At 47.6% G+C, this 20,472-nt stretch overlaps 1 protein-coding gene across 4 annotated transcripts; it reads right to left on the bottom strand.

Annotated features, from left to right (window-relative positions):
• Window positions 1-2,371: 2,371 nt before the first annotated feature.
• DORIP1 (dopamine receptor interacting protein 1) lies at window positions 2,372-20,209 on the bottom strand. Of its 4 annotated transcripts, none has more exons than XM_078853421.1 (7): window positions 20,081-20,209; window positions 16,713-16,821; window positions 15,693-15,841; window positions 14,833-15,357; window positions 12,065-12,154; window positions 8,377-8,511; window positions 2,372-4,121 (listed from the first exon to the last, which is right to left on the bottom strand). In XM_078853421.1, coding segments are annotated over exons 3-7 (948 nt in total). In that variant the 5' UTR covers window positions 15,695-15,841; window positions 16,713-16,821; window positions 20,081-20,209; the 3' UTR covers window positions 2,372-3,925. The 4 variants fall into 4 exon arrangements, with proteins under 4 accessions (XP_078709547.1, XP_078709549.1, XP_078709550.1 ...); XM_078853423.1 differs by having other exon boundaries at window positions 15,653-15,841; XM_078853424.1 differs by lacking the exon at window positions 15,693-15,841.
• Between the last annotated feature and the right edge of the window lie 263 nt (window positions 20,210-20,472).

Here is a 20,472-nt window from a genome sequence, read left to right on the forward strand (position 1 = left end):
ACCTCTGGGACCCCCCCCCCGCACCTGCCATCTCCCTCCTGCCCACTCCTCCCTTGTGCAAACCCCTCCCTGCCACCTTCACCCCCCTGCAACTACCCTGGGCACATACACACCTCTACCTGCCAGCCCCTTGCAACAACCCCCTCCTGCCATTTCTCCCTTGTGCCACTGCACCCCCTGCAACAAGGCCCTTTTGCCTCTGTGCAATCTTTTCCCTGCCACTACACCCCCATCCCCTCCACCTCTTGGCACATCCCTTTAAATCAGAACTTTTTATAGGGAACCGATTAAGATTTTGGCAGCTCATCACTGACCCAGACCATGGAGGTGTGCCCCTGACCATCTTGGCTAATAGGCATTGATGGACCTGTCCTCCATGAACTTATCACATTCTTTTTTGAACCCAGTTATACTTTTGGCCTTCACAACATCCCCTGGCAATGAGTTTCACAACTTGACTGTATGTTGTGTAAAGAAATACTTCCTTATGTTTGTTTTAAACCTGCTGCTTCTTAATTTCACTGGGTGAGGACCTGATTCTTGTGTTATGTGAAGGGGTAAATAACACTTCCCCTCTTCACTGTCTCCACACCCGTCATGATTTTATAGACCTCTGTAATCTCCCCCCTTAGTCGTCGTCTTTTCTAAGCTGAACAGTCCCAGTTTTATTAATCTCTCCTCCTATGGAAGCTGTTCCATACCCCCAATCATTTTTCTTGCCCTTCTCTGTACTTTACTCCAATTCTAATCTACCTTTTTTGAGATGGTGCAACCAGAATTGCATGTAGTATTCAAGGTGTGATGGTACCATGGATTTATATGGTGGCAATATGATATTTTCTGTCTTGTCTTATCTATCCCTTTCCTAATGGTTCTTAACATTGTGTTCGCTTTTCTGACTGCTGCTGCACATTGAGTGGATGTTTTCAGAGAACTATCCACAGTGACCCCAGATCTCTTTCTTGAGTGGTTACAGCTCATTTAGACCCCATCATTTTGTATGTATAGTTGGGATTATGTTTTTCAGTATGTATTATTTTGCATTTATCAACATTGTATTTCATTTGCCTTTTTGTTACTCAGTCCTCCAGTTTTGTGAGATCCCTTTGTAACTCTTTGCTGTCAACTTTGGACTTAACCATCTTGAGTAATTTTGTATCATCTGCAGACTTTGCTACCTCACTGGGAGTGTGTGGCAGATCTAGGAATTGAATCCAGATCTTTTGAGCCCCAGCCATATTTAAACAAGAACATCTTTCCTTTCCATCTTCCATGTCTTGACATTTGTATCTAGTGACCTTGTGACAATTAAATTGGAAAAGGAAATGTGGTCACTTTCTAACCCCACTCAAGGCTGTGAATATGGAGGACTGATTGAGAGAGGTCAGCTCTGGGCACAAAGTTTTCAGCAGTCTCAGGCTCCAACCACTGCATGTTTGAGAACACTGTGCCCCAACCCAACCTCACCTCAGCAGTATGGGAAACTCTGTGTACGCTCGCTGTACAGTTTTTCATGTAAGCCACATTTCAATTTCAGAGTTTTTCTTCCAGGATCCCAAATTCTCAGATGTCTTGTAGCCCTTGCAAAGTTTTTAGGAGAGTAGCTCTGCTGTAGTTACTTGTATTACAGCAACAACTAGGGACCTCAACTAAGGTCCAAGCTCAGCTGTACAGAGTAAAACCATGCCTGCCAGTATTCGACTGAGGTGGGTCACCAGCTTTCTGGCTGTGCCATTTATTCCACTGCAAACCCGAGGGATGTGGCAGAGCCAAAAAGCTGATGAATGGCATTGCTCTTATTTCCTTTGCATGCGTAGAACACAGAATGCCACCATACAAGCTGCTTTCTTTTGGTGAAGGGTCAGCACATGCATTAAAGGGGCTTTGACGTTCTTGAATGGGTTGTGTTTTTGCAAAATATTTTATTGGAAAAGCTACTGTGGAAGAAACATGTGTCCTTGGTCCTTCAGCACAAATAGTCCCAGTTATATTGATGAGAGAGTGAGTGCATGAGAGAGAGAATTCAGGTGGAGCACAGGTGAGAAGGTCAGGGAGCAGGGAGATTAGTTTAGGTAACTAAAAGTGTCCCATTAAACCAGTACAAGTTTAAAACTTAGCCCCAGATACACAGTATGGCTAACTACAACCGTAAAGAGTTAAGGACAGAGGAGTCTACTCTTGCAACCATCATCTGACATAAAGAAAAGGAGGACTTGTGGCACCTTAGAGACTAACCAATTTATTTGAGCATGAGCTTTCATGAGCTACAGCTCACTGATGAAGTGAGCTGTAGCTCACGAAAGCTCATGCTCAAATAAATTGGTTAGTCTCTAAGGTGCCACAAGTCCTCCTTTTCTTTTTGCGAATACAGACTAACACGGCTGTTACTCTGAAACCTGTCATCTGACATAAGTGTTCCAGACCCAGGAACCTTCAGAATGATTTCTGCTGCCCTCTCCTGGAGAATCAGGAGACTACCAGCAACCTTTCCCTGTGGTAAAACATATTTCTTAGTGTTTGGTTGTTTGATAATTCTGCCTCTACCTTGAAAATCTGTTTTGGAGGCTTACATTTGTTTGGTTTTTAAATGATCTAGCTGTTACTTTTACTGACTTCCCAGTAAAGAGCAAAGTACAGAGTCTGAGTTAGACACTGTGGAAGTGAATAGGTAAAATTTTGCAAAGGCCACTTAATTCTCATATAGTTTCTTAATCAGCATATTCAAAGCAGACCGTGCAAAACTTGAGGTTTTATGTACAGTGTCTCTCAACCTTAGTGCTATACTATGTCATTTACTGGCCTTTTTTCCAGAATTCCATGACTTGCAACAGGACTTTAAATTTTGTCAGAGAGCTAGTCCTTTTGCCACAAACTGCTGTTTACTGGGTAAGTTATTTGTGCTTCGAAATCCCCATGTCCTCTGTATTTTGCTAACATCTCATTTGTGGCATGCTGCCAGAAAACAGTGACCATTGAGTTAGCCTGGCATCTGCACTGCCCTGTTTTTGTGCAACTCCCCCAGCCCCAGTCAGGCCAGGCACAGCCAGGTAACATAGATCCCACTCCCCACATCAGCACACTTTTTGGCATATAACATGGTGCACTGGGCAAGGAACCAGCAGTTCAAGTCTCACTCATGCTGATGTGTTGTTAATTCAGTACCCTTTCAAAATGTTTATTTTTTTTAAGCAAGAGTCCTACCCCCCTGAAAGGTTACACAAACCAGAAGGAGAATCCAGATCTCATATGGCAGATCCCACTCAATCATTTAGCCACACTATGGTTCAGAAATAATCTGCCAAATTTAACTGCTCAGCCATGCTGTCTGTAAAGTGGGGATACTCATGCATAGAGAATCCACCCTTTCAGTGAGTGACGGGTGTTGCTCTAGAGGGCTCAGATGCTACTGACGACAGGTAGATTGGCATTCAATAACTGATATTTATTTCTGTTGTAAAAACTTAGCTTTACTTAAAATGTATTTCCTATGTTAAAATGTTTTTAGGCCACGAAGTCAAGCACTCATGAAATGCCACAAGTAAGGCTGTCTGAGCAACCTTAATTCTACCTGCCTTGTTTGTGCATTATGATAGGTAATCCATGTAAATGAAAGACTGATTTTTCTATCACCTACTTTGAAATATTAATAAAGAAACAAAGGATACAGCCATTCTTGGTTTTTTGCCTGTTTATTTTAGCATAAAAATTTGCCTGTATAAAAATAGCTCAAATGTTTTAAAAAATTGCATAGTGTTTCCAATTTCAAATTTTTACCTGGAGTAAGCATTGGATGATACAATACCAGAACTACTGTAGTTCTACTCCTTCCTTGGATACCAAGTATACGTAAAATATAGACCTCCGTTTGGGATGGGCCAGCTTTAGTGGCAGAGAAGGGAACGTGATTTAACTTTGTCTCCATAGTCTAGATATGCCATTTATTCTCTGCTGCTCTAATATAAACTAGAGATGACAAAAGAAGAAATTCTGGAGGTTTATTTAACAAAATTAAGTTGACATTTCTGAGGCCATCATAGTGCATCCAATACCCATCAATCTGGAAAGCTGCAGAATAATGATGCTCCTCTTTATTGAACAACGTGGCACCTTCCAATAAGTACCTGCAAATTAAGGCAAACAAAGATGTAATCATCACAAACATGCTCTTTCTGGAAGTAAATGCTAAAGAAGAATGTTACTACAATGGCAGGCATTTAGTTGTCTTATAAATCGTTGTAGAGAGGAGCCAGCATTGCCCTTGACTCCTCTAAGTGAGCTGTTTTCTTGCCCTAGTTGACTGATGTCCATCTGAGCAATTCCTGGAGCAAGGGTGACAGGCTGTGGCAAGATAACATATTGCTAGTCTGAACTTTCTTCAGAAAAGGCTTATCTTCTGTCCCCTTCACTCCAAATTAGTATAAGAAAAAGCATTAAAATAACTTTCAAAATCAATCTGGAGCGTGTTGCTGCTGAACGATGTGGCAGAGGGAAGTTGTGCACTGGCAGGGAAGAAGGAATGAATGAGCTAATAGAAATGGGGCACTCTAACACCTATGACTCTACTAAGCATGGCATTTTAATACAGGCCGGCAACAAAAGTTAGTGCTTTGGTCCCAGGTGGCCTTTAAGTGATGCTTACTCCAAAACTCAGGGAAAGCTTACGATGTGCTGTGACAGGGTGGCCCGCTTCTTTGGGGCCTGGAGCCAGCCAGCCCTGTTCAATTATCAGATCCAGCCGACAAGGAATCAAGGCTGAGAAAACTCAGTTGCGAGGAGATGTGCTTCTGCAGTAGGCCCTGAAGCATAAGGATGGGAGGAGAGGTAGGGTAGTGTGGGGGTATTCTCTTTTCAGCACCGAGAAAGACAAGGAAGAAAAGCCTCCGGGCACCGTAGCCCAGGGTCAGCAGAAGAAGTTATGATGTTTTTGATATTTTTATATTTGAATAAAACTGTGCCCAGAAAAAGACTTGGGTGTGGCAGTAAAACCTGCCTGGGAGGGTCTTGAGATCCCACCTGAGTGAGGGGAAATTGAGGAGTGGCTAGCCCACAAGCAAGCAGCCTGAGTAGGTGGTGCTGTGACAGCTATGCACACGGGAAACTCTCAGCAGGACCATGACCGCGCAGCAATTAGTGCTACGTCTTCTATTAGAGATCAGTCTGGCTAGCAAGCTGCCTGACTTTGTGCCCCAGTCAGAGAACCTTTCCTTGGCCCACAGGTGAGCTGTCTGGGGTTTTCTGTTATCAATGTTTCTAGAGCTATTTTTATGTTTTTTTTAAGCTCTTGATATAAAGCTGCACTATTAGTCATGTTAGGTTGCTTCTGCAAACTGTCACTTTGCTCCTATAAGCCAGCCTGGTTTTTGCCTGTGTGTCTCTTTTTCCAGTAACTGTCCCCTTATTACTGCTTTAAAGTACGCCCTGGGATGTATCGTACAAGGGATTTTTCTTCATTATAATCAACAGTTTTGCATTTTATTCACAAAATATTTGTCTTAACAATAAATTTCTAAAATTCCAGCTTCTTTCTGAGTTGTGCTTTCTTTTCACAAAAAGACAGAATATGGTTAAGAGATATAACACTAAGGATTATAATAACTTCATTAATGTTTAAAGATTTCATTGTCTATTTAGCATGTTATAGCAATTTCTGAAGCAAAAGTAAAGTCCCCGAGGGTGTAAAAACCCCAAACATTCATCAGGTCCTGTTCTTTAGATCCTGGTGATGCTGCTATTTGATATTGTTTTTAAATGGATCTTATTGCCTACTTGGCAATCTATCCCCCACTGGGTTAAGAGAAGAGTTAGTTGCATGCCACTATTACACACAGGGTTACCAACCCTTCAGGATTGTTCTGGTGTCTCTAGGAAGGGAAGATGAACCTTTAATTAAAGATCATCATGTGATGAGACCTCCACTCAAAACTTAATTGCCCATGACTTCTGACCCACTGCAATAATTCAAGTGTTACTGAAGAAGGGAGTAGCCTCCTCAGTTAGGGTATGCTACATATTGTAACATGTTTACCCCTCAATACACCTCTGTAACAAACCCATCTTGCACGTCCACCTCAATGCTGATCATTCTTAAGTCCATGTCTAATGGCTGCTGCTGGTTTGTTTGACTATCCACAGTGTCAAGTTTGTGTTAATTTTTTTTCAAAACTTGCTGACATGGATTTCCAGCACCACAGCTAAGCTGGAATTAATCTGTGCCACTGTTGTACTTGTCCCCATAGACGCTGATTCTCCTTTGGCCTCCGATTCCTTCGTTTGCATGTTGCCCTGTTCTCCCTTCTGGGTAGTTTTTGGCCAGTGACCATCCATCACCAGTGTTTGAGACAGAAACTGCAAGGCCCGCTGCTGTTCCCCTCTGTGCTGCACTCTAACTGTAGCTGCCTCCAGGCTAGCTTGACCCAACCTTATACAAGGCCAGGGAGAAGAACACCCTCTGCTCCTTTCACCACTGCCTAGGATCAGAGATGGGGGGTGGGGGAGAAGCAGGAGATGGGGAAAAAACACCTATTCCTTCCACTCCCCTCAGTGGTATTGTTATCCTTATGCCCAGTGCTGCTCCCTCCACTTGCTAGGACTTCCACAGAGAGGGAAGGGGATGAGGCTCTAATTGGCACAGCTGCTGCTCTGTGATCCTCCAGGGTCCAATGTTCACTCGATTTCTTAGCTTCCCAGCAGGTCTCCCACTGCTGCACTGCCAGTGAGTGCAGAGGGCAAGAGGGGGGAGCAGCAGCCCACAGTTCAGCTGACTCTTGCAGTCTTCTGGGGAGGAATGGGAGCATGGATCACCCCTTAGCTACTTAATGTCAGAAGAGGAAAGCTAGACCCCTCTTGCTGTATCAACAGTGCCTTTGGGGGGTGGCCCAGCCCACAGCTCCACCACTCTTCACAATCCTCTGGGAAGGGAAGCAGGATCTGCCGCTGGTTTACTTCTAGTCTCCTCACTTGCCAGGAAAGATGCGCTTATCAGGGAGGGGTGAAAGCACATCTTTTGACTATGTATACAATAGGCCTCTTCCTCACCCTTCCACCACTACAGAAACACAGTACCTTGTGGGGGTGGGGCTGAGGCCCTCAGTCTATCCCCATAGTGTTGGCTACTAACCCATCTTACTCCCACCTGTCTTCTGGGCTCCCCCCACCATCTGAAGGTAGGAAATGGGGCTTACGTGGGGGCTCTGTTGTGAATCTTATGGGTAAACAGGTTTCAGAGTAACAGCCATGTTAGTCTGTATTCGCAAAAAAAAGGAGGACTTGTGGCACCTTAGAGACTAACCAATTTATTTGAGCATGAGCTTTCGTGAGCTACAGCTCACTTCATCTGATGCATACTGTGGAAAGTATAGAAGATCTTTTTATACACACACAGCATGGAAAACAAAAATGGGTGTTTACCACTACAAAAGGTTTTCTCTCCCCCCACCCCACTCTCCTGCTGGTAATAGCTTATCTAAAGTGACCACTCTCCTTACAATGTGTATGATAATCAAGGTGGGCCATTTCCAGCACAAATCCAGGGTTTAACAAGAACGTCTGAGGAACAGTGGGGGGGGGATGGGTAGGAAAAAACAAGGGGAAATAGGCTTGAAAGCCTGTTTTTCCTACCCCTCCCCCCCCACTGTTCCTCAGACGTTCTTGTTAAACCCTGGATTTGTGCTGGAAATGGCCCACCTTGATTATCATACACATTGTAAGGAGAGTGGTCACTTTAGATAAGCTATTACCAGCAGGAGAGTGGGGTGGGGGGAGAGAAAACCTTTTGTAGTGGTAAACACCCATTTTTGTTTTCCATGCTGTGTGTGTATAAAAAGATCTTCTATACTTTCCACAGTATGCATCAGATGAAGTGAGCTGTAGCTCACGAAAGCTCATGCTCAAATAAATTGGTTAGTCTCTAAGGTGCCACAAGTCCTCCCTGTTCTTTTTATGGGTAAACAGTTTCCTTCTTTGCTCCTCTATGACAGTCACATCATCCTTCACTTTCTCCTGGTCAGGCAAGCTAAGGAAGTAAAATTTGGATTCAAAGTTCTCTGATGCTTAACTGGGTCTCAGCTAGCATTTTGGTATACAGGGCTCTAAGTCCTGTAATAATACATTTGAAATATCTGCAGTTAGATGTATTTACAATAATTAATAGAAAATAGGAAGGTGGGTTCTGAAACAAAACTGCTCTAAAAGGGTTTTGACAATAAGAAGTTAGCAGAAACGGACAGTGAGCATGACCGTCAATACTGCTTCATGACTATTGACTCTAAAAACACCCTTTCCTTTACAGATTATTCAAAAGGATTGTTGGACTCCTCTTGAGAACACGAAGTGAAGAGAAGTTGTTTGCCTCATTAAATATAGTTTTAAAATACTTACTTGTGATCAGATAAATCCAAATGATATGGTACATATGCCAGTTCTTCTGGCTTCCATTGCTGCATATTTAAAACAACAAAAGGCGGTGCCCCATGGCAGAAAACTCTCTGGGTGAACTCTCTTAGCCCATTACATCTGCAAGTAGAGAAGCAGACATGGCAATTATTTCACTTGGCATGCAGTACAATTAAACAGTTTTTATTTCACATCCAGACATGATTGTAGGTTTACACTTTATTAGGGCAGGTTTTGTCTTGTAGTAGAATTTGGTTTGTTTATATTATGCAGGAAGGTGTTAATGGCTGTCATCCGGTGTGTCTTTGATCCACAGGTTTCAGAGTAGCAGACCTGTTAGTCTGTATCTGCAAAAAGAACAGGAGGACTTGTGGCACCTTAGAGACTAACAAATTTATTTGAGCATATGATCCACAGGCAATCACAGACCTGTGAAAGCTGATAGATGTGCTGGCTATCCCTCATTCAGGCTACAGAGAAGCAGCAACTCACCTCCTTTATGGAGTATGACAACTGGACCCAACAGAAGCTGCTGCCCAAGGCACCGGGACACATAAAAGGCCAATCAGCAGCCACTTCACACAGCCCAAGGAGTTTCCTAGGGGACTGATTGGCTTTCTGCCTCTGACATAGTTGTGAGCATGGCTCAGAGGGGACAGAGGCAGAGCTCCTTTGGGCACAAGACTGGATGGAGAGGCAGTCTTGGAAATAGTGAGCAAGAAAATTGGTGGCTGTTTATTCATAAAGAATGTACCCAAAGTCCTGTTTTCCTGAGCAGAGCAGGAACAAAGACTGCACCAAAGATACCAAACTCATGTCAACACACTCTCCTAAGAGAAACAACCCAGCTATGTCCAGAAGAATGGCTAACTGCTCAGGCCAAGGAGCAACAATAATTCGCAGTAAATTTAGAGGACACTAGCCAGTTTACTCTTTGCTTACCAACTTACTGCTTGAACCAAGCAGTCCTTTGGTGGAGGGACTGTCAGGTGCCCGGGGGAATGAGGTGCCACATCTCACTGAAAGTCAGCAGGAGCTGGGCACCTTACTCTCAGGCACCTTTGCAAATGCCACTGTAAGGGTCCAGAGCATCTCTTTTTGGTAATCTGAGGCGATACTGCTGTTAAATGCAACGGTGACACTTGGGGCAGCAGGGGCCCAGATCCTTCACCGTTGCTAGTTACCCCCTTCAGCTGGAATTTTTAAATGGCCCTCTGGTACTGGTCAGCAGTGATGTATGCAAAATACACAGCAGACACACTACCCCAAATTGGAGGTGTCTCAGTGGAGGAAGACAAGGGAGGACTATGGCCTGGGTCTACAAAGGGACTCAAGCATTACAGTGACGTATCTCCTGTGCTGGGGTGATCTGTCCCCTAAAAGGTAGTGGTGTGAGGGATCAGCTCCCCACCATCACATCATGGTCCTTAAGATTTTTGGGATGTTGGATGTGCAAAGGCCTCAGATACTGGAAGAGAGGACATGGTCCCGTAATAAGTAGTGTTTGGGAGGAAATCCCCATTATTGTTTCATCACAGGCCTGGCCCAGAAGCCTTGAAGAGTGGGCAGGGCAAGGCTCTGCTCTCTCCCAGCCGACGGGCACGACCTTTAGCAGGGGAGCCAGTTTACATGCTGCCTCTTCCTTCATAACAAGGGAGTCATCAGCAGGGCATGACTGCTAAGCCATTGGAGCCTAGAGACCAACTGGGGATAAGGGGTGAGCTGAAAGAAGGTGCCTAAGGCTCTACAGCTGGCCTAAGTTACAACCCTAGCTCCAGGAACATGTGTGTGGAGGGCAGGGGGAGGCGGCTGTGTCATGTCCTGTTTCGGGGAAGAAATTACCAACCTGAACCATAGTCCCAGATCCAGAAGCAGAGTTGAGGGGACTCCTCTCTGAAGGAGGGAGATACTGACTGCTTTAAGGGGACAGACAGAGGGACTGTCAAACACAGCCCCAGCTCCGGAAAAGGTGGTGGTAGGGGGGAACCTCTTGTCTTAAGGAGGGAAACCAGAAGGATGGTTTGAAACCCAGCCCAGTGGCTGCTAGAGAGATGGGGAAGCCACTGAGAGCAGGCGCCTATAGAAACACACTGGGGACAAACTGCTCAGGAAACCAGATCCTCTAGAAGAGAAGACCCCCCTCTCTGACTCAGAGGCCCCGTAGGAAATAGACCAGAGAAACAGTGAGGGGGTGAGAGCAGTGCCAACCACTTCATGCCATGGCCCTGGCCTGGAACCCTGAGGAGTGTACAGACCTCACTTCCCCTTCAAACCCAGCAAGATGATTTAGTAAGGCTTTCAACATGCTCAGAGAGGCCAGGGACCGTGCGCCCCTCATCTAGGGCAATGGGCTGCTTGAGGTATATGACTAACACTCGGAGGGGAAAGGACTACTATTAACCTGGCCAGAGCGCTGAGGTCATAACAAAGAATCAACAAGTGGCTAGATGGCGATGGGTCTAGCAGAGGGAAACTGGGGCAGAATTATAGACTTGAAGGCCAGAAGGAATCACCAGCTCATCTAGTCTGATCTTCTGTATATCACAGGCCTCCAGCACCATTCAGCACCTGTACACTAAACCCAACCACTGAAATTAGACTCAAGTCTTACAACCCACAGGAAACTAGCCTATTACATGCTGCTGGCAGAGACCAGAAGGAACCAAGGGACACCAGTGCTTGAGGCCTCCCTGCTGGCAGGGATAGGATTGAGATATACCCAGATAATTCTGACAAGTGTTTGGCCTGAGATGTCTGGTTTTGCTATAAGGAGGCACTCTGGTGGTGAGTGTACACTATAACACCAACTCAGAGAACACTATTGTGAATCTGGCTTGGCATGCTTCTTCCTAGCCCACATCCCACCCACCCCATCCTGGGCTCTTGGATCCATTTACCCGAACCAAGTTGTAAGAATATCATAGAACATCAGGGTTGGAAGGGACCTCAGCAGGTCATCTAGTCCAACCCCCTGCTCAAAGCAGGGCCAATCCCCAACTAAATCATCCCAGCCAGGGCTTTGTCAAGCCGGACCTTAAAAATATGACAATGTCTCTAGCATTCTGCTGACTCAATCCCCCACTGTCTGTTTTGCTCTTCCCATTCTGCAATCTCACCCCTCTCATTGACCTCTTCCCTCCCCGCAACTTAGTCCAAAAATTTCCCCCAGATGTTGCCCCTGGATTTTTCCCTTCCACACAAGCCTCTCAGATTTGGAACCTCAGATTTTCCTTTGCCAACATCTGATGAAGTGATCTGTAGCTCACGAAAGCTTATGCTCAAATCAATTGGTTAGTCTCTAAGGTGCCACAAGTACTCCTTTTCTTTTTGCGAATACAGACTAACACAGCTGTTACTCTGAATACACCATCATTGTTTCTCCTCACCCCCCCTCCAGACTGTTCGGCCCCCTATATTGTACAGGGATAGATCAGCGTGTTTGGTAGGCAGGAGCAGCAGGTGTGGATATAGCTGCTGGTTCTGGGTTTATGAAAGGCAGCCCCCCTGCAGGAACCCATGGAAAAATGTGTGCCGTTTGAGAGGTCCAATGTCATCTTTGGGCCGAGACCAAGCACAGAACATTTCAATCCAAGGAAAAAGGTTTTGTTTAGCTGTGAGCAAGTGCACCCTCTAGGATAGCAAATACACACTTTAATATCTATTATGCACTTACCCATACTGTTCACACAGCTCTATCTTGGAACAGAATAATTCATCTACTGCCCGCTGAATCAAGTCTCCATGAGGAATTTCTTGGGGAGGACTGAAATAGTTAGGGACATTTGATCAGATTTATTCTGTACTTACATAGTATCATTTAACTACAATGATATATAAAGAGTAATGCCTAAACTCAGTACAAAAAAAATCCATCATCCCATGAAAAAAGTCTTTTGAAGGCTGTTTCTTGTCCAAGAACCCTGCTACTTTAACTCAAATATTGAAAACATTTTGTCTAAAACTCTAAACCAACTTTTCCTGAACATGACTGTCATATTGAGACCTCTGCTACTGAGAGTCAAGTCTTTCAGCTCTGCAAACAGTCAGCTAAACCTGATCTCATCTTGTCAATGTTACGATACATTTGTTCATGGCATGTATTCCATAATAAAGCTAAAAGGCTCTGTCCTATTCTGTACTTTAGGATCACCCACAAGAGTTTCCATCAGACCTTCCTTTCCCTTCCTCCCTGGTGTTTGTGTAGAGTCAGGTAGTCCAAATACCTTACTCAGAAGAAATGTATGAAATACAGAACAGAGTATAGACAGGAGGGCTGGTGCTTGGTTGATACATCACATATTTCAAATATAGACCGCAAAAGGTGTTTCTACATACTGTTCAGCACCATATTCATTTTCACAGTACAACCATTGAGCACAGGGATTTCTGTGTTTTTAAACCAGTCTGAGAAAACCACCTTAAACCCACTCAGAAAGGCTTCATTGATTAGCTGGCATGCCTCACTGGAGAAGCAGTGTATATTTAGAAGGTAGTGGTCTGTTAGGTTGCAGCACTAATGTTTTAAGAGTCCCCTGTTAAAGAGTCAATGTTAAAACAGCAAGCCCTTGAAAGTCTCTCGTATGGAAGGTATTAAATCTAAAAACTGCTGTTACCTTGGAGCACAGACCCAGCCCTTAAAAGCTCATACGTGACATGAGGGATTAGACAAATTTCTCTTCTACCTCTAAAAGAAGTTTAGAGCACCTGTTTTGGAATGTGATTTCTCATCCAACTATTAAATCAGACAAAGAATGGTCGAAACAAAGCCTTAATTGCTATACTTATTGTTGTACGAAATTAACATCTTGAGGGTACAGCGCTGTAATTCAAGCACAGGACAATTACAGAGCATCTGGGTCACCATTAAGCAGAGTAAGGTTGACCTGACCAGCTAAGAAACTGAACACTACAAGTTGGAAAAATGCTTTCATTGATGCACAATGCCTGCAGTGAAAGGGTAAAAATTAAAAATCTGAAGTATTTAAGTCCAGCAGACTTTCAAGCCCATGAAAGCCAACACCACAATCTGCAAGAGAGAACTTATGAAGTTGTAGCAGAGAGCCCTGTGCCTTACCATGTGGTCAATATGCTGCAGTTGTAACTTTAACGCATCTGCATCAGCTGCTAGTATAAAAACCTCATAGCAGAAGTAGACAGGATTCCAGTAGAGGAGGGTGAAGAATCACTGATCATGATTCATACTGGTACCACTGACGCAGCAAGAGCTCTCAAAGTTTCTGCTAGACAGATTTGAGAGTCAGGTAGTAAAACTACATTTCTAGCTCTTTCAGTGATCATTCTGAGCAGGTCAACAGAATTCATAACCCCAGAGATGTGTGTTTTGGCCTAATGTATTTCATTTAAGAAATGAAGGCCTTCCTGCATCTTCTCCAAGACTCACTTCTTAGCCCCCCTCTTGTCAGACTTTGTATGTGTTTTAGTGTAATACACTCTGGACTTGGGTACAAGCTGAGACCACTAAGAAACTAGAGTGGAGAGTGCAACAACTTGCTTAATAATGTAATTTAGAGTTTCAACACAAAAGCACATTACTCCAGCATCTGAAGTATCCTCAGTGGTTTGGGAACTTGCTGCCTGAGAAAGTAGCTCTCCCCCAGCAACCTATTGCCCCAGTTCCAATCAGAGGTGCTAGAGCCCCTCCGTTTGAGAGCTGGAGCTGCCAACAGAAATTTTTCTGTTAAGGATGCTCAACTTTGAGACTCCCTCTCCCTGCAACTTTTGTCCATTTGAACCTCCCTCTGTTAATTTCTAGGTATAACTGCAAAGGTCAACTCCACCAAGCCACTGGGGACACATTTACTAGGGTTAGTATTAGGACAGGGCAAAACAACTATTTATTCTTTACTGTGGAAAAACCAATCCATTTTAGGCAGGTAATTTATTTTGCAAGTGTTAATCTGTAGCGAGGACCCCGCATGAATGACAGGCACCTCTGGAGAGTTCTTAGTCACAATAAGTCAACAGCTATGAATGCAAGAGAGCAATTCTCATATCACATGCTCCAAGCAGAGAGGGAAGAAAGCCCAACCCAGCAGTATTTGTTGAACAGCTCTCCAAGCCAGCACTCCCACTGAATCAGTGAGCATCAAAATCAATTAAAAACTTTAGCACTGCCGTGTAGAATATTAGAGACATGCTCTGCTGCAATTAATGCAATATTCTTTTTAAAAAAAAAAGAAAAAGAAAATCACACTGTTAGCCAACCCTAGGCCAGAAGGGTTCATTTCTAAGTCTCCTACAGCAAGATCTTAAGAGGAATGATTTGAGTACACAGGATGTACGCATTTGTTACAGTTACATACAACCAGAGTTGTATTCTAGCACTTTGACAAATACAGATCTTTTAAAAAGGTGAGTTGCAGCCCCCTTTGAAGAAGTTTATTTTATCACAGTTGCATGCCAGTATGTACAGCAACTTACTTTATGTTAATTGTTCTCTGTGGATCTTCCTGCATACGAGTTGGACACCTCGAATTTGAACAGTAGCTCTCTTGAATGGTAGACATGAGACTTTCTAGATTCTTTGTAAAGTTATCATGCTCATTTCCAAATAAATCTATTTCCAGTGAAGCTTTGTGAACTTCAGATTTGTACTGTTGCTTCTCCATCTTGTCCCAAATCCAAAGCAGCTTCACCGTTGTAAAATTATAGGTGTCCATTAAGTAAAGAAAGTAGTCGACAAACTCTCTACCTAAATGAAGGGAGAGTTCCTTGGGGAAGTGTTCATTTTCATGCAGAATGACATACAACAACATCAAGAATCCATCTATAGTGCAAGTATTTTTCAGATTTATTTCAACATAAAGTGGTGTGCAAGATACAGCTTTACGGCCAGCTTTGATAGTAAAAACCCCTCCCCAAGGGAGCACAGGCCTCCAAAATGAGCGGTCTGGATCATAATTATTTTTAATTGATGCTTTGATCTCCTCAAACAGTGTCTTCATCCTGCAATTAAGAGAAAAAGTATGACTATATTGTACCAAAAGCATTCAGTTTTGGAACAGGCACACACTTAGAATATACAGTGAGTGGACCAGAACTTAATTCAAGGGCTACCAGTATACAAGGCTTCCATGAACTGTCAGGAACAGCCCCTGCTAAGAATCAAATGGCTCTGAGATTTCCTAGTTTAGATATAGGTTTCTTCCCATTTGACCCAGCTAATTACTGGTCTTTAAAATTAATCACTAAGACTTTCTTTAGTAAAGCATGAGTGGGCATTGGAGGCATTAAGCTGTACCTTGAGAGATTCAGTCTGCAAGAAGGGATGAGTCACTCACATATCAAGGATGCTGTTATCTCCCCTAGAGTCCAGGCGGGCTGACTGGCTGGCACAAGATGTGTTTTCTTGCGAATATAATCTGTGGTTAGTCACTGCCCACTGTTTGTCACCCAGCTATATAGGTTTCAGAGTAGCAGCCGTGTTAGTCTGTATTTGCAAAAACAAAAGGAGTACTTGTGGCACGTTACAGACTAACAAATTTATTTGAGCATAAGCTCTCGTGAGCTACAGCCCACTTCATCGGATGTATTCAGTGGAAAATACAGTGGGGAGATTTAGTGTGTATGGTAACACCCATAGTTTCATGTTCTCTGTGTATATAAATCTCCCCACTGTATTTTCCACTGAATGCATCCGATGAAGTGGGCTGTAGCTCACGAAAGCTTATGCTCAAATAAATTTGTTAGTCTCTAAGGTGCCACAAGTACTCCTTTTCTTTCTTCCGACTATATAGGTTACTTTAGAGGACAGTTACCATAGAGAAATGTGAGGCAGTTATACTCAGTTTAGCTTAGTTAAGCTGAAAGTAACTTGAAATCAAGGAATCCCTGAATACTGTGACATATCAGTTTTAACCACTACAGAAAGGGTCTTTTTGGCCCAATGTCTGATTTTTACAACATGCTAGGGTAATGCTGCATTTGAATTCTGAACCATTAAGTGCTCTACACAGTGAAATGACAATACATTATTGATAAAGTATTAGTCCAGAATGAGCTGTGTTTAGGGTTTTGTTACTCTAGTGCTGCAGAAGTGTTTAGGACCCCCTAGTTTTAGGAAGCACTAGCATTTGCAGGAGAACCTCAGTGTTATGAGCACTTCAGGAATGGACATTGTTCAGAATTCTGAATATTGTTTGTTTCTTCAAAAGTTTACAATTGAACATTGACTTAGTACAGCTTTGAAACTTTACTGTGCAGAAAAAAGCGGATTTCCCTTAATTTTTTTAGTTTACGTTTAAACACAGTATTATACTGTATTTGCTTCTTTTCGTCTCTGCTGCTGCCCGATTGCATACCTCCATTTCCAAATGAAGTGTGCAGTTGACTGGTCAGTTTGTAACTCTGCCGTTCGTAACTCTGAGGTTCTACTATACTACATCAGTATTCAGATATAAGGCTTTTTCTCTGGGGAAGAAAAGTTTCATGGTTAATATTTAGGCAATAACTACTGTAAAACCTAAGGCTTTTTGTGGCTCCTTGCAAGTTAAAACTTAAGGCTTCCAAACTCAAAAGCATTTTAGTCCTGTGGACTGTGTTCAAAGACCTCCATTTTTCATATGGGAAGAAGTTGAGCCCCTATGCCACCATATACAGTTTCTAGCAAAGTCATTTTCTTTGGGCTTTTATTTCAAGTTATGGCCCTATAAAGACAAGAGAAATATAGATCATAATTTCTGGCTTCAGCGTAGGAAAAGAATGTGGACTAAAACTACAGACTACTTAAACAGTAAGGCATCAGTTAATTATAACCAAGAAACTCAGCACAAGTCCATTACTCTTCAGTCCATGAACTTTACTTGGTTATTTAGACCCTACGTTCTCTGCCATTACAGCTTGAATAGGGTAGAAAGTACAGGCCAAAAGATGACAAAGCAAAAGACATGAAGGAGAAACGGGGGGTTGGGGATAGAAAACAGAGAGAACACAGGGACTTGAGACAGTTCAAAAGCTCAGACACAGTGACAGAAACACTCCTAAGTGTCACATCATCTCCCCTATCACTACTGCTCAGGAGCAACTGCTTGTTTCTGCCAGAAGCTAATCTGCAGCGTTAGCTCTTTGGGTCCCAAAGGGCAGGGGAAGCTGCTGCTCTCTCTCCCTGGGGTTCTGCTCAGGGCCCACCACCTCACTTGGGCACAAGCACCATGCTGCTCAAGGGGTGCTAACAATGCCAGGAGGGAGCAAGCAACCCACCTGCCTCCACCTTGCCCAGCTCCCACCACCAGTGCCCTTCGGCAACAGGTGTACACCCAGCGCTCCTCCCACTCGTGGGGCGCTGCCAGGCCAGGCTGCGACTCGAATGAGAGGAGCTCTGCAGAGCTGGGCCCATGGGATGGCCCTGGGCTCTGCCCCAGAGCCAGGGCTGGGTCACCTCTTGCGGTGGCCTGGGGAGAGGATTAGGCACAGGGGAGGGTCCATCAGGGCAGCAGCCACCTGGCCCAATGGAGGCAGCGCAGGGGGAAGGATCACAAGACTCTCCCCACAACAACCCCTGTGGTAACCCCACCCACCACCAGCAATCGTCCCCCACACAGCCCTCATGAGTCCCCCACACAGGCCATCTGCACCCCACCAGGTGCCACCAGCACCCCCCCCAACCCCTATGGGTCCTCCTTCTCCTCCCCACCAACCCTCTGCTCCCGCCACAGATTCCCTCCCCCGGCACCAGCCCCCTGGGTCCTCCTCTCCCCACCCCAGACCCTCTGCTCCCCCAGGAGGTCCCACCCATCACCAGCCCCCAAGAACCCCCATTGGTCCTCTTCCTCCTCCTTGATCCTCACCCCCCCCACCTCCATGGGTCCCCCACAGATCCTCCCCCACCACACAGGCCCTCCACCTTCCCCAGCAGATCCCACCCACCAGCACCCCCATGGGTCCTCAGTTGCCATGGCTCCCCCACAGGCCCCATAGATCCAACCTCCCCCCTCCACCCCCATGGGTCCCCCACAGGCCCCACCCATGACCAGCCCCCCATGAGTCCCCCACAGGCCCCATAGATCCAACCCCCCCCAACCCTCTGCCACCCAGCAGGTGCCCATGGGCCCCACCCAGATCCAACCTCTCCCCCCTGACGCTCTGCCCCCCGACAGATCCCCATGGGCCCCCCCAGATCCAACCTCCCCCCCAACCCTCTGCCCCCCAGCAGGACCCCATGGCCCCCCCGATCCAACCTCCCCCCCCGACGCTCTGCCCCCCAGCAGGTCCCCATGGGCCCCCCCAGATCCAACCTCCCCCTCAACCCTCTGCCCCCCAGCAGGTCCCCATGGCCCCCCCCAGATCCAACCTCTCCCCCCTGATGCTCTGCCCCCCGACAGATCCCCATGGCCCCCCCCAGATCCAACCTCTCCCCCCCCCTCGACGCTCTGCCCCCCGGCAGGTCCCCATGGCCCCCCCCAGATCCAACCTCTCCCCCCCCGACGCTCTGCCCCCCAGCAGGTCCCCATGGGCCCCCCCCAGATCCAACCTCTCCCCCCCGACGCTCTGCCCTCCGGCAGGTCCCCATGGGCCCCCCCCAGATCCAACCTCTCCCCCCCTGACCCTCTGCCCCCCGGCAGGTCCCCATGGGCCCCCCCAGATCCAACCTCTCCCCCCCCGACGCTCTGCCCCCCAGCAGGTCCCCATGGGCCCCCCCAGATCCAACCTCTCCCCCCTGATGCTCTGCCCCCCGACAGATCCCCATGGGCCCCCCCAGATCCAACCTCTCCCCCCCCGACGCTCTGCCCCCCGGCAGGTCCCCATGGGCCCCCCCAGATCCAACCTCTCCCCCCTGACGCTCTGCCCCCCAGCAGGTCCCCATGGGCCCCCCCCAGATCCAACCTCCCCCCCAACCCTCTGCCCCCCAGCAGGTCCCCATGGCCCCCCCCAGATCCAACCTCTCCCCCCCCCCGACGCTCTGCCCCCCAGCAGGTCCCCATGGACCCCCCCAGATCCAACCTCTCCCCCCCCGACGCTCTGCCCCCCAGCAGGTCCCCATGGCCCCCCCCAGATCCAACCTCTCCCCCCTGACGCTCTGCCCCCCGGCAGGTCCCCATGGCCCCCCCCAGATCCAACCTCCCCCCCAACCCTCTGCCCCCCAGCAGGTCCCCATGGCCCCCCCTAGATCCAACCTCTCCCCCCCCCGACGCTCTGCCCCCCAGCAGGTCCCCATGGCCCCCCCCAGATCCAACCTCTCCCCCCCCGACGCTCTGCCCCCCGGCAGGTCCCCATGGGCCCCCCCAGATCCAACCTCTCCCCCCCCCGACGCTCTGCCCCCCGACAGATCCCCATGGCCCCCCCCAGATCCAACCTCTCCCCCCCGACGCTCTGCCCCCCGACAGATCCCCATGGGCCCCCCCCAGATCCAACCTCTCCCCCCCCGACGCTCTGCCCCCCAGCAGGTCCCCATGGGGCCCCCCAGATCCAACCTCTCCCCCCCCGACGCTCTGCCCCCCGACAGATCCCCATGGGCCCCCCCAGATCCAACCTCTCCCCCCCTACGCTCTGCCCCCCGACAGATCCCCATGGGCCCCCCCAGATCCAACCTCTCCCCCGCCGACGCTCTGCCCCCCGGCAGGTCCCCATGGGCCCCCCCCAGATCCAACCTCTCCCCCCCCTCGACCCTCTGCCCCCCGGCAGGCCCCCCCACATTCTCCTGCCCCCCGCGGGGCTAGGCCGCTGCCCGTACCTGTGCCGGCCGCGCCGAGCGCCCCCCCGGCCGCCACATCGACCCCGCGGCCCGAGCGCGCCGCGCCACGGCCCGGCCAGGCCCGGCCGCCGCTTGTCATTACGGAGGGGCCCCGCCTCCCGGCGTCACCGGCCCCGCCCGGAACGGGCTGCGGGGCGGGGCGAGGGGGGCGGGGCGGGGCGGGGCGGGGCTGCTGGTTGAGGGGTCCGACTCTGGGACCGAGGGGCGGGGCGGGGCCAGGCGGGGCTGTGGGGAGGGGGGGCTGGAGAGATGTGGGCGGGGCTAAAGGGTGAGGGGCGGGGCTGTGGGGAGGGGGGCTGGAGAGACGTGGGCGGGGCTAAAGGGTGAGGGGCGGGGCTGTGGGGACGGGGGGCTGGAGAGATGTGGGCGGG

The sequence above is a fragment of the Lepidochelys kempii genome, chromosome 6 (genome assembly GCF_965140285.1).
Source record: "Lepidochelys kempii isolate rLepKem1 chromosome 6, rLepKem1.hap1, whole genome shotgun sequence".
Lineage (NCBI taxonomy): Eukaryota > Metazoa > Chordata > Testudines > Cheloniidae > Lepidochelys > Lepidochelys kempii.

What these genes read in the sequence shown, in the direction of transcription:
- DORIP1 (XM_078853421.1), bottom strand. An exon ending in CAGAGAACAATTAACATAAA is followed by an intron (nt 12,155 to 14,832) that starts GTAAGTTGCTGT and finishes TAACTATTTCAG; the next exon opens with TCCTCCCCAAGAAATTCCTC. An exon ending in TTGGATTTATCTGATCACAA is followed by an intron (nt 4,122 to 8,376) that starts GTAAGTATTTTA and finishes CTTAATTTGCAG; the next exon opens with GTACTTATTGGAAGGTGCCA.